General features: G+C 49.4%; 3 protein-coding genes across 3 annotated transcripts; all 3 read right to left on the bottom strand.

Moving 5' to 3' along the window:
- Positions 1-63: 63 nt before the first annotated feature.
- On the bottom strand, positions 64-5,208 carry FPSE_04517 (uncharacterized protein; the record flags this gene model as incomplete). The annotated part of the gene is made up of 1 exon (XM_009257635.1): positions 64-5,208. One exon carries the CDS (start codon positions 5,206-5,208, stop codon positions 64-66), a length of 5,145 nt encoding a protein of 1,714 aa, XP_009255910.1.
- A 3,456-nt stretch (positions 5,209-8,664) lies between these two features.
- Positions 8,665-9,134, bottom strand: FPSE_04516 (uncharacterized protein; the record flags this gene model as incomplete). The annotated part of the gene is made up of 2 exons (XM_009257634.1): positions 8,665-8,873; positions 8,933-9,134. 2 exons carry the CDS (start codon positions 9,132-9,134, stop codon positions 8,665-8,667), a joined length of 411 nt encoding a protein of 136 aa, XP_009255909.1.
- Positions 9,135-10,448: 1,314 nt separating this feature from the next.
- On the bottom strand, positions 10,449-11,923 carry FPSE_04515 (uncharacterized protein; the record flags this gene model as incomplete). The annotated part of the gene is made up of 2 exons (XM_009257633.1): positions 10,449-10,855; positions 10,903-11,923. 2 exons carry the CDS (start codon positions 11,921-11,923, stop codon positions 10,449-10,451), a joined length of 1,428 nt encoding a protein of 475 aa, XP_009255908.1.
- Between the last annotated feature and the right edge of the window lie 2,201 nt (positions 11,924-14,124).

Below are 14,124 nucleotides of genomic sequence, written 5' to 3'. Positions count from 1 at the left end.
AAAAATGAATTAATTCGTTGCGACAAATCGTATATCATGGGAGAGAAAGGAAAAGCAAACCTCTCACGGCAAACGGCACAGTCCGTTGACACAAACACAGATACCCAGAATCGTGCAAAGATTAAGGTCGGCCACGCAATCTTGTCGCGTGTCGCAAGTAACCTCGTCGACACAAACACCTGACTGGCAAGTTTGCCCACTTCCACATTGCCCGTCTGATGTACATGTATCCATCTGACTTGAGTCGGGACCGCAGACACCACTGAGACAGACACAAAGACCAAGCGCACACAGCGGGTTGACTGATAAGAGGCAGTCAGTAGTGTCGCTACATGGGTCGTTGCCTCCACTGCCAGTGCTCGGAGTTGTCGCACGGCAGACACCTGACGAACATGTCTCGCCTGCCACGGTACAGTCCGAGTCAATGGAACATGATACAGACGTGTTGTCGCCCGTATCGCTCGGACCAGCAGTAGGAGCAGAGGTGGTGCCAGTCGTAACAGTTGAAAACACCGTGTTGGTGTTGGAAACTCGCTCACAAAGCAAGTCGACGCAGACAAATATACCCAAAATCCCGGCACTAAGCGCAGTGGCACAATCATCATCGGAAGTGCATGTGGCATCGTTCGCAGAAGAGACTCCGGTGGCCGAGGGAACAGATGCTGTTGCTGTCGCAGTCTGTTCGCAAATGAGATCGATACAAGCAAACAGACCTAATGCGCTGGCTCCAATAGCAGCTACACAGTCTTGGTCTGTTGCGCAGTCTATTGAACCAGTGGCCGTGGAGCCGCCGTTTGATCCTGCGCCCTGATCTCCGCCAGTTGAGCCGGCACCATCGGTTGCGCCGTTATTTGAGTTGGGGCTGGCAAGAACACAGACCGCGTTCAAACATATACACAGATTGAGTCCACCGACTATGCATAGTGATGCATCAGCAAAACAGTCGTCAGATGAGGAACAGGCTACTGAATTGCCTGCTCCACCTCCGCCGGGAGTTGCTGTATTATCTGTGCCATCGGCAGATTGAGTGCTGCTGGGGGTTGTGTCTTGGACACAGACAGCGTTGACGCAAGTGCAAAGGTTCAATAGACCGTCAAGGCATAACCCGACGTTTGCCAAGCAGTCGTTATCATCAGTGCATGCTGTGACCTCGGCGCCATTTGTCACTGTACCAGGATCCGCGTCTTGGGTCTGTGATGATGCAGGATTGCCATCAGGGTCATTGGTAGGAACGCAGACAGCGTCGACACAGGCGCAAATGTTCAATACTCCACTGAGACATAGACCAGCATTTACAACGCAGTCATCATCTTCACTGCAACTGGTGGGCTCGGTGCCATCGGTCGGTGTAGAACCATCTGAGGTCTGAGTCTGAGAAGTCGTATCCGTTGCTGACGCAGTGTTGCTGCCGGAAGCAGTTCCCAAAACACAGACAGCATCAACACAAGTGCAAAGGTTCAACGAACCATCGAGACACAGAGCAGCATTCGCCACGCAATCAGAGTCTTCAGCACATGTTGTAGGGTCTGAGCCATCCGTGGGCCCAGGGTTGCCCGCGTCCTGTGTCTGGGATGTTGTGGTAGAACTGGCGGAAAGTGTGGAAACGGTCTCGGGGTCAGTGGTTTGAACACAGACACCATTTGCACAACCACATATGTTGATTCCTGCGACAACACAAAGGTCGACATTGAGGACACAGTCGTTGTCCTCTGAGCAGGGCGTCTGAGTTCCATCGGTAGGTGAAGTACCGGGGTTGGTGACTGTTGATGACTGTCCACTAGTTGACTCGGCACCAGTTGGATCAGCTCCAGTTGGCTCAGTGCTGGTTGACCCAGTGCCAGTTAGCTCAGCATCAGAGGATCCAGTCGTTTCAGCTCCCTGATCTATGCCGGTAGAGGAACTACTGACGTCGGGGTCTGGTTGGCAAACAGAATTCAGGCAAATGCAAGCTGTGTCAGAGAGGGCGCACAGCCCGATGGAAAGTCCGGTGCAGTCCTCGTCTACCGTACAAGGGGTAGATCCAGTCTCGGAAGGCAGATTGCTGCTTGTGGTTGTTTGGTCTTCAGGATCTGTGCTATCCACAGTAGAGGTAGTCGTAGATCCATCTGTTCCAGATGTTTGAGTTGACGAGTCGCCTCCGCCGCCAGTATTCGTGGATGTGGATTCCGAAGTACTACCATCGCCGTCGACATCTGTAGTCGACGAGTCACTTTCTCCAGAATCTGGTCTACTTGATGGATTCCCCTGAAGGCCTCCTGTAATTCCGGTACTAGTAGCAGTTGCCTCTGTAGATGAGGTCGATGAGGCCGTTGAAGTTGTTGAAGTTGGGCCGGGGTTGATGATAGGTGCACCTTCGGATAGGATAGAACTTTGTGCTGTACCGTCCGTGGGATCTGCTGTTCCCGAACCATCGCCCCCTGGTGGGGATGCACCATCTGACTCTTCAGGTTCAGAATCCGCTGATGTGCTCGAAGATTCCAGACCACTGGCATCAGTGCTGTCATCACCATCTGAACCATTTCCTTCGGGTTCTCCCGTCAGGTTAGGCGGTGATGCAGTCTGTGAGGCATTACCTCCAGCGCCACCATCTTCAGTGCTGTCGCCTCCAGAGCCATCGCCTTGAGAATCATCACTTTGAGTCGCGCCACTTGCTGAAGTAGGGCTGCCATCAGAACCCGTACCAGTGCTGTCAGAAGGCTCGCTGTTGTCGCCGGGATCATCGCCATCTCCAGACCCAGAGCCATTCCCAGAAGGCGAGCCAGTGATGGGGTCTGACCCAGAATTACCACCACTTCCACCGGAATCATCACCGCCGTCAGAACCAGAGCCGGAACCGGAGCCATTGCCAGCGGGTGAGCCAGTAGTCGGTTCTGCTCCAGGGTTGTCGCCATCTCCACCATCGCTACCTCCAGACCCAGACCCCGACCCAGCATCAGAGCCAGAGCCAGATCCATTCCCAGCAGGTGAGCCGGTGCTCGGATCTGTCCCAGGGTTGTCGCCATTTCCATCTGTCCCGCTGCCTGAGCCGGATCCTGCATCTGGGTCGGTACCAGCATTGCCGTCGCCGCTGGTGCCAGAACCAGAGCTATTGCCTGAGGATGATCCAGTCGAGCCATCTCCCGAGTCCGATCCTGATCCTGAATTTGTTCCAGATCCATTACCTTCGTTCGACCCTCCACCCGTATTGCCACCAGCACCATCATCGGAAGCAGAGTCGTCGCCTGAACCATTGGCAGAGTTTAATCCGCCACCAGATCCATTGTCACCACCTGATCCAGAGCCTGTTCCTGATGATGAGCCAGCTCCGGGGCTTCCAGTGTCTCCTCCTGAGCCTTGGCCTTGTGTGCTACCAGTTTGTGGCTCCGGATCTTCAGCGCCGCTACCTCCTTGGCCCGCATCTGCGTTGTCGTTGGCTCCATCACCAGAGGAAGAACTACCACCATTGTTGCCGGTATTTCCACTGTCCGAACTGCTTCCCTGTGGATTGGAGGAACCTCCAGAACCGGCATTACCGATAGCGACACACGCTCCATTCTGACAAGTTTCTCCCGTGGCGCAAGACACGTTTCTGCAGCTAGCCAAACCAGCGTTTGTTGTGCATACATTGCCCAAGCAAACCTCGTCACTGCCGCAGACGTCACCTCCACAGGAAGATGGATCGCCGAGTGCCACACAGGAATTCTGTATGCAAGCGTAGTTTAACGGACAATTGACTCCTGATGCACCACAGTTCACTGCTCCGGTCGTAGAGACACATTCGTTGTTGATGCAGGAAAAGCCTGGCTGACACGCTGTCGCTTGACGCTTCAACAAGCGAACAAGACGACTGGTTGCGGTACCACAAGAACTTGGGCTCTGGACCGTGGAACACTGGCCGTTGATGCATACCAAGTTGCCGGTGCATGCTGGAGTGCAGGCAGGAATAGAGGCACCCTGGCCGTTGTTTGCACCATTCTGTCCATTGCTACCCGAGCTAGAGCCAGAATCCGGAGCATCTGTACCTGCAGCGCCGTCGGAGCTTCCCCCAGATCCTCCCTGGGTTTGGCCTGAAGTTGGGTCATTGCCAGCTGATGAGTCTCCTGACGAACTTCCGTCAGCATCTTGGGCCGAAGACTGTCCGTCCTGGTTTCCAGAGTCGTCACCTCCATCTGAAGAGGCTCCTTGATCAGCTGAGGTTTGGGAAGATCCACCATCTTCATCGCTCGAGCTGCCACCATTTCCTCCTGTAGAGCTGTTGTTTCCATTCTGGGCTCCTCCAGGAGTGCGCGCTCCAGGGCCTCCGGCCCCAGAACCACAAGCGACTCTTTGGGTGTTCGTTTGGTCAATTAAATTGCTGATGCATTGGCCAGAGACGCACACCTGACCGCCCTTGCAGGGTGACGAGCTATCACCGCATTTTGATAGGTCGATCGAGATGGATATCGGTAAACATTTGTCTTCCGAGCAATAGGAACCAGGGTCACATCCCTTTTGAGAGGAACCGCAACTCTTAGTTTCCGCCTCCTCGGTGATGTTCAACGATTGACATTTCCCAGAAACACAGAGTTGACCGGCGGTGCAGTTCTTTGAAGAGCCTTCACCACAATTGTATGTGTCTGCGGAGATGGAGATTTGGCGACAGAATCCGCCGCGACATGAGGCGCCAAAGGGGCATTCGCTAGTCTTTTTACAAGACTGGACTTTGGTTCCGAGGATGAATGGGACGCAGATTCCATCGAGACACCAGCTTCCTGCGCTGCATGTTTGGTTGGAAGCCCCACAGGACGTTGGGTCTGAGCCGATGTCGATCTTCTGACATCTGTCATTGACGCACAGAGATCCTGGATCACATGCTGTGCTATTACTACCACACCGACGAGGGTTGGTCATCACCTCGATAGGAGCGCAGCTGCCACCATCACACCACTGGCCAGGCTGACAGGCGACAGTACAACTCTGCGAGCTTGACCCAGTATCGAGAGAATAACATCCACCAGCAACACAAAGTTGACCAGGCTCGCATGAGTTACCACGCTTTCCACAATTTTGAGGGTCAAGTTCGATAGTGACAGTGTTGCAAGTTCCCCAACTGCACACACCAGGTAGGGGACAGCCTCCAGCATATAGCATGCCGGTACGCTGGGCTTCGCATGGGGCAGAACGGGTTGGTGTTGGAGTGATGACAAAGATTGCGGCCACTATGGCTCGCCAGCTCATTCTATGAGCCATGTTGGAATTGGTTGTTGGAATTGGTATTGATCGACCTGATGATCCGGGGTATCGATGAGATGATCCTCGAACTATATACATGAATTCTATCCTCATAGTGAAGAACTCTGGGTATCCATTCGGACTGGCTTGGCACTACGACATCCTTATCACAGCGACTAGAATGTCGTCATGAAACCTCCATAAGTTCGAGGATAACCTGTGTAGTACTGCACCATGAGTAGAAGTTTAATTGTCCAAACTTTACTAACAGTTTGCGATATATCACAACTGATCTCATCAGAGACTATTATTCACATAGGAATGTTCAAATTACCATTCTGGATACGGCCAAGCAATCAACTTTTTGAGGTAATGATGTAGGTCAGTGAACGTCGGGTATAGCCTCGACCGGTGGCCCGTTTTGGTTGCAGATCCTTTGTCGTATTGGATTTCGGGTAAACCTTGCGCTCATCCTCTACCATATCGACGTAGCTAAACATATCTTTAGTTCTTGTTGTCAGTCGAAATCAAGTCTAGTCCCGTTAGTTGGCCCTACCAAACCTTTGAACCTCGCTTTAACAGCATGGTGGTCTGGGGAGAGACCTGCAGATCCTTGAGAAAAAGATAGTTCGCGTCGATCGCCGGGACTAAGGAATGTCTCAGTGACCGAGGATAGCTCAAAGTATGCGGTTAGTCTGTGCCTCGATTCCCAACGTTTGCTGTCAACTATCTAATTTGGGGATGTTGCTGTTTTCAGCAGAAAAACGGTCAAGCTAATGCTGGAAACGATACGGCTGTGGGGTTATGATTGCGGCCCGGTTTGGTACGTAAGAGGCTTGCAAAATTCAATGGTATTGCCAGAGTGAAATTGCTCGTTGTTTGTTGCTTGCTTGTTCAAAGTGAAGATGCTTGAAGTTGCCTGGGATGAGTTCAAGCTCACGTGCACGTCATTTACGCCTCTGGGTTCAACAAGAGAAGACACCTGCTATCACACTTGCCATGTATGGGTGTCATGTAGATCAGGTAGGTTCATGTGATTAGCCTCATCTCACAATCTATAGCTCGTGAGTCAATCTCTAGATCCGCGCTTCATCTTGCATCCGTGGCTAGAAAGTGACCATCTTGACAAGATAGCGCCATGTGACTCTTCACTTTACTAAGTTTGGAACGACATCAACGGCTTCTGGGTAGTATGAACGAATTCCTATTAATTGGTCTCAAGCAACACATTTGTTCAACGGCGTTCTTAGCGCTGCAGTTAGAGAAAACTGAAGAATGGACAAAGGTAGTAAGTCTGTTCTTGGTCATGAAATCAGCCTGGTACTGTTGTTCTTGCTTGATTTACTTTTCACAGTTATGGCAGTATCTTTTGTCAAGCACAACAGGTAATGAGAAGCCTCACCGCAAGCACACAGTCCTGTATCACTTTCTACTAACATAAACTCATCAACTACAGCCCTATCAACAATTCCCGATGTCATTGTCCCCTGACACCTTTTCCGGATCTTGTTCCCAGTGGCTTCGGCTTGGCGCAGCCTCAAAACAGGGGTCTACATTTCTCTCTCCTCGGAAAGCACCACACACATTGCACTATCACATACGACAACCTAGTCATTAATACGACATGTAACCTGTATTTCCCAACAGTATCTGCAGAGTAGCCATGAAGGGAATAAAGATGGTCGATCCATACCTTTCAGAAAGGGGCAAGGCTGGGTCAACGTCGATGATCAAACTTTACGCCTTACCCCACGGGCACATGATTCCCTTACCATGATGGACAGGCACAAAAATTTACCTGTCAAGAGGCGGAAATCAGACCATTAATTTGACTAGTCATATTCACCCAAAACGCCATTGCCGTCTTGAGCATAGTCCAAGAGCCTCATCAAGATACACATCACTCCCAACGTCACTTTGTACCTTGCACCGATAGATCGTCAGTAACAGGTGATACTCTTCGCTTAATCTTGTTACGCCAATGGTCCCCCCAAAATATACGGAGTTCCTAGTCGCATATCATCTCTCATGTTGTTGAATGGCGCATGGAAGCTAACTACGGTGATACCGGGAAGTTCCATTACCCACCTGGCACCTATTCAATCTCACATTAAGACGTTTGCGAATATTATACTTACCAGTACGATATACAGAAGACATGAATTGTGTGATGCACCACTTCCCCGGAAACTAGAGATTCCGTTAGCTGTTGGCTGTCAACGGAACTGGCTTGCGGTGACTGGAATTCAAGTGACGTACCTTTAATTGGCTCGTTGTCTCAACGCTGATCAAGTGTTAACCAGGCCAAGACATGTTCATTTTAAACTCAACGCTATTTCCGGGTTCATGGTTAACCGCAACATTTTGAGATTCGCCTAACAAGACGCCAGGCTATCAGAGCTGTTCCCCCAACGCATCTTCCAATGAACTATAGTTTTACATACGACTGTAACATATAGCTATGCGCTGATTTGTTGCATCATCTAGCTACAATATTCTTATTCTATGAGCCAATAATCACAGGACGTGCTTCCACAGTCCTTATACATTCAACCACGATGATTGGGATTCCAGCCTCTTGGTTGAGATACACATCTGCTGCAAGCCATTGAGGTGTTGGACCCTAAGAATCGATGCGACCTATCCAATCGTAGCCTGTTCCAGTACCGTGGAGAGGTAGTCATATTCCTCATTCATAAGAGAAACACGATAGAAATTAAATTCACCATGATAGTATGACATATACTCTAGACTAGATAGTAGATTTCTTAACAATGTTACTAGTCTAGCCACAGTAATGGCGATGCACATCGAGTTGATCATCCGAATAATCTACATAAATTATTGGAAATATTTCCATATGGTCCGGTGACCTGGCAATCCCATCACAACTATTCCATGTTCTTGGTTTTGCCACTGGTATCACATTCCAGGATCAACTTAAACTGCTCAGTTCTAGAACGACATCACAGATAATGAAATCTCTCAGTGTCTAGACAAATGTTCTTCCATAATGATTTGCGAACCAACGGATATCATGTTTAAAAAAAAATCAAATGGAACTAAGGGGTCATTCATGATCTTATGATGGCAGTAAAAAAGAGAAAAGAGAAAAGAACTCCGGTGCGGGGAATCGAACCCCGCTCGCCGCGGATCTCTCAAGATGAAAACGCGGTATGCTAACCGATACACCACACCGGATGTTTGATGATGAAGAGAGTGCAAATAGTTATTATATTCATGGTCTGTTTAGCACACACGCTACCACCACTAACTTCCTCCATAACGCTTAACCCATAATGACAACTCGTTGCTAGTCGCATAACGATACAACTTAGAATGGTTCCGCAAGGAAAATAACGTCAGTGCTGAGAGCTCTTGGACTCCAGTAACAATACACTTCAGACTTCTCGTATTCTCTCTCCCTCCTCATAACACTTGATACAAGCTGGAAATGAACATGGTGGGATCATCCTATGAACCCCTCTGGTAGTATTTGGCGAATCTATTTCGTACGCGATGACAAGCTTCCACGTGACTCTCCAAGAGCAACAACGCCATTTCGTCGTCATTGAAGCCCGGGTTCTCGTGCTTTGGACGTTCTGTATTTTCAGACATCTTGGTATCTTCAGATGTCTTGGCATTCTCTGAAGTCTTGGTATTGTCTGAGGGTTTGGTATCATCTGAAGGTTTGGTATCAGTTTTCATGTTGATTTCTTTATAGATCGGATGTTTTCGATACTCTCAGGCCTCTTCAAAGCATTTTCTGTGACTTTGGAATGTTTGTTGTTCTCGTCAGTGTCATCTGAAGTAGTGGACTTGTCTGATGGCGACGACTGATGCTGCGGTTCCAGCCCACTCTGCGCCTCCGGGCTTCCAACTCCCAAGGGTAAAGAAGGGGCGAGTTCATGGCTGCTGCCACCGGATTCCGAAGGTAACGGCATTGTAGAGATGGTATAATGTACTGTAAAAGGGTACCAAAGTCGGATAACCACTAATGAAGTAATATTGGCTTAGAGCAGGCGTTTGTGATTTGTTGGAGTTTTTGAGGTGTAAAGAGAAAGAAAAAGGACAGGCTTCGTGGCACAGATACCTTGTTTTTATGGGATACCAGGATACAGTTTAGTTAGGCAGGAGGAAGAAAAGGTTGCTGTGCGTACAGCTCAACAGAAGCTCCTTCTATAGGACTCTCGTTATAGAGTTCAGTCGTTGCTGTGCCACGTATGTGTTCTATGGGGATAGAAGGCCTATCATATTAAATGAACGTCTCTTTTAACAACTTACTTTCCTCATAAGATGTTTAGAATTTGAGTATTCTAAAAAGTCTTGGGCTTAGGTTCAGTGACCCAGAAGAAGAAATAGTTTAGTGATATCAAGGATCACAGATACTCGATTTTACATTGTATGCAATCATCACATCACGACAGTAAATGCCTAAAATGCTGAAGAATCGATAGAGAGTTTTACGGAAGAGCTTTATATAATATAAAATTTAGAAGATTTTTCACCCATCTGGCAAGCTGGGCATCCCCTGATATATTGACTTTTTCACACAAGCCAACCTTAAATAGAACACTATGAGTAAGTTGACAATACTTGAGTTTTGATTGTAATTTAATATATACGTACAAACTTTACTTGTGATCACACGGTCTGAAAAACCCGACTTAATTTTTCCAGTCATCAGAACCGTATCTTCAGCATCTCGGTGGTTTTAGGCTCTATGTCCCGCAACACAAGGCGATCTACACATCTGGATACCTTCAAAGATTAACAGCGCCACCCGGAGAGTTTTTCATGCAGACCCATAAAACTCCAAATCCAATGATCTAAACATCAATACGAAATTACAATACGAAATCATTGTCAAGTGCCGATACCATGGAAATTGGTCTTGGTCATCGAGCACGTGTTGTTCTTTCCCCGCAATCTGATCGTTGGAGCACTTGCGAGATCCGAACAACCCGCAGCCAAACTACTTCAACCCAGCATAACCCTTCAAAAACAAAGCAAGTCCTGTCACAATACAAAAGTAAAAAATGTCCAAGAAATAATGGTTTGATCTTTTTATCGAGTGCTGCCTCGTCTATCTTTGCTCTATTGCTCAATCTTCAATGCTAATGTCAAAATTATTTTTCATCCACCACCTATGCCCCGCCACATCCACGACGAGACCTCCCCGTAAACCAGAAACCAGCTTGGAACAATCAACGCTCAAACATTCAGATATTCCGTGAGATTCAATAACCTGACCCTATCTAAGCCTTGAGGACGGCAGGAGCAGTGCCAACCTTGTTGCGGTTGCGGAAGAACAGAACACCCTTGCCAGCACCCTCGGCCTCAGCGCTGGGCTCGACCCACTGGCACATACGGGCACTGCGGTACATGGCACGAATGAAACCACGGGGACCGTCCTGGACGTCGGCACGGTAGTGCTTGCCCATGACAGGCTTGATAGCCTCGGTAGCCTCGTCGGCGTTGTAGAAGGGGATGCTGCTGACGTAGTGGTGGAGGACGTGAGTCTCGATGATACCGTGGAGGAGGTGTCGGCCGATGAAACCCATCTCACGATCGATGGTAGCAGCGGCACCGCGGACAAAGTTCCACTCATCGTTGGTGTAGTGGGGAAGGGTAGGGTCGGTGTGCTGGAGGAAAGTAATGGCAACTATAAAGGTCAGTATTTATCGTCAAAATGGAAGGGTAGAAGCTTACCGAGCCAGTGGTTGACCCAAAGGTAGGGGACAAAGTACCAGATGGCCATGTTGTAGAAGCCAAACTGCTGGACGAGGAAGTACAGAGCGGTACCCATCAGACCGATACCAATGTCACTCAAGACAATGAGCTTAGCATCGCTGTGCTCGTACAGAGGGCTGCGGGGATCAAAGTGGTTGACACCGCCGCCAAGACCGTTGTGCTTGCCCTTGCCACGGCCCTCCTTCTGGCGCTCGTGGTAGTTGTGGCCGGTAACGTTGGTCATGAGGTAGTTGGGCCAGCCGACGAGCTGCTGGAGAACAAGCATGATCAGAGTGAAGACGGGAGTCTCCTCAGTGAGGTGAGCAAGCTCGTGGGTCATCTTGCCGAGACGAGTAGCCTGCTGCTCGCGAGTTCGGGGGACAAAGACCATGTCACGCTCCATGTTTCCGGTAGCCTTGTGGTGCTTTCGGTGGGAGATTTGCCAGCTGAAGTAGGGGACGAGGAGAGAAGAGTGGAGGACCCAGCCGGTGATGTCGTTGATGAGGCGAGAGTCGGAGAAAGCACCGTGGCCACACTCGTGAGCGATGACCCAAAGACCGGTGGCGAAAAGACCCTGGAGAACAGTGTAGACAGCCCAGAGACCAGCACGGGCGGGAGTGCTGGGGATGTACTCGGGGGTCACATAGTTGTACCAGATGCCAAAGGTGGTAGAAAGAAGGACAATGTCGCGGAGGATGTATCCGTATCCCTTGAGGGCGGAGCGCTGGAAGCAGTGCTTGGGGATGGCATTGTAGATCTCCTTGATGGTGAAGTCGGGAACCTCGAACTTGTTGCCGTAGGTGTCAAGCATAACACCATATTCGGCTTTGGGCTTGGCGATATCGACCTCGGAGAGAGATGAGAGCGAGGTGGAAGAGGCCGAGTGGCGGGGAGAGTCTGAAGGAGAGACAGCAGCAGACTCAGTATCCGTCGCCGTGGTTGAGGTGACGGTGCGTCTAAGAGCAGGGTTCTGCTTGGGCAGAGCCGAAGTTGACGCCATTTTGAAAGAAGGTATACGGCCGACAGAAGAGAAAGTCGAGATGCCGAATGCAAACTGTTCAAGAGGAGAGAAGAAGGGAGGTGGAAGGAAGACGAGTTACGAGATGGCCAACGGGGGCCAAAGTTTTAAAGTAGCTGTCCTACGTGGATGCTTGTCGGCAAAAACGTTTTGTTGGGGGGTACGTGGAGCCTGAAAAAAGGGCAGGTGTAAGTACCTGCCGCGGGCGGGACAGTGGACGAGTAACCTACCTAACCTCTCAGCGTAGCGGCAACACAAAGCAAAGACGGCGGCGGCGAATGCGGGCGAATAACCAAAGGTGGAACGATAATGAAGAGACTGCTGCTCTGTTGTTGTCTTGTACATGCCTACTCCTGTCTCTGGCAAAAAGATCGACAATCCTCAGATGAGACAGGTACAGTAGCAGTAGGTTTATGCAATGACCGATAAGCGAATTTACCTGCTACCTAGATTTCTATCATTAACTACCACTCTTTCACATAGTCATTCTATCCAAATCCTTTCTTTAACAATTTCTGTCTGCAATACAATTGCTTCAATACAAAGTGTGAAAATAGACGCCCAATCTAAATCACTAACAAAAAAATCCGTACCCCAGGAAAATGCGCTAGAAAATGGGTCCTGGGCGAACCCACCCCTGAAAGTGGCAATCCATGGCTCCCATGTACCGAAGCAGAACCAGAACCAGAAGCGTCCCGACGGGACAGCCGTCTCATTAGTGGGTGCTTGTCTTGGTTTTACGACAGCTGGCCGTTCTGTCTCGAATCTTGCTGCAAGTTGAGTTGGCTTTTGGGGACTCTCGCAGATGGTGGCTGGCTGAACCGCCAAGTCTGCACTTGCACGGGACATTTTCACAGGTATCCATACTCCAATTAAGCTTCTCAGCTACGGTCATCAGATAAGATGGCTTTCCTGATGGTGTCTACAAGATTTTTTGTTTTCCATTGACATGTCGTTGATAATCTGTGTATCCGTGCTGCTATAGAGGGTCGTCAAAGCTCAGACCGTCTCCCAAGTCTGGCCGACTCTGGAACAAAAGAGCGCGCAGTATAACTTTTAGACGACTGACGCCTCTCAAAGTTTCAAGCCTTTGCCATCAACGGACATTCACTGTGACGAATACCAATACCTCACTCAGCCTCTTTACTGTGGTTCAGATCTTCACACCGCCTGAAGAATGGATCTACTTCCACTAACGGGACCTGGCCGACAGCAACAAGAGTGGCTTATCATGCTGGACTGTGATGCACTGTACAAACGATACGATACACAAAGCTGATGTGTGAAACACAAATGCAGTATCGCCTCTTGATAGTAATTGATGGCGTCGAATTAGAGCATTCAACCGAGACGAGCCTCACTGTCCCAAAGTACCAAAACATACATACAAACTCGAAAAGGTCGCCCCTCCTCCCAAAGGTTCAAATCGGGGGTTCCAGTTGGAAGCTCTTGCGGGTCCCGAGTGGACTCCAAGCTTGCTTAGGGCTGGAGATCATCGACATGTGAATCAGTCATGAAAAACCCTTGGGAGGTACAAACGGGGGGAACCGGGAGTGAACGTCGACGTCGACCACAAGCACCACCTCTTAGCGGCCCAGACCTGACAAGACAGGGCTCCCTTGGCCTCCCTTCTAGATCGTGGCTGGCTTTTTTTTTGTTGACGATGCGATGTGAATTGAACACAAAACGATTGGCTATTAAAAGGCGGGAGAAAAAAGCTCAGACAACGGACAAGGGAGATAAATCTGGTTAATTGTTTCCACCCCGGCACCGTTGTGGGGAATGGAGAGTTTGATGGCATTGACAAGAGGTTGTTGATGATAATCGCCTCTCTAGAGTATCGAGATGGTTAAACAGACAGCTGACGGTTTTGTCACTTGATGGCTGTGAAGCAACGCATCATGGATAGCAGAGATTGTGTTTATCGACATGTGAAAGTGCATGTACTCTGTAGATATTTGGGCATGGACCGAGGTGTGTGTATGAATGGTCAGCTCGTGCTAAGATAACCTTATGTCTACGGAACGGTCATCCGCAGCACAGTACAGTACAGAGTACGTATATCGTATCGTCACTTGTTGTAGGCCAAGTTTGAGCTGCAGTCAAACCTGGGGAATCAATGAATGCGGCACAGCAAAGCAAAGGTGTCTGTCACAACTGCATTACCGAACAAATATCCGTCG

The sequence above is a fragment of the Fusarium pseudograminearum genome, chromosome 3 (genome assembly GCF_000303195.2).
Source record: "Fusarium pseudograminearum CS3096 chromosome 3, whole genome shotgun sequence".
NCBI classification, from domain to species: Eukaryota; Fungi; Ascomycota; class Sordariomycetes; order Hypocreales; family Nectriaceae; genus Fusarium; species Fusarium pseudograminearum.
Note: the sequence above shows the minus strand (reverse complement) of the source record. Positions and strands in the feature narration are given on the sequence as shown.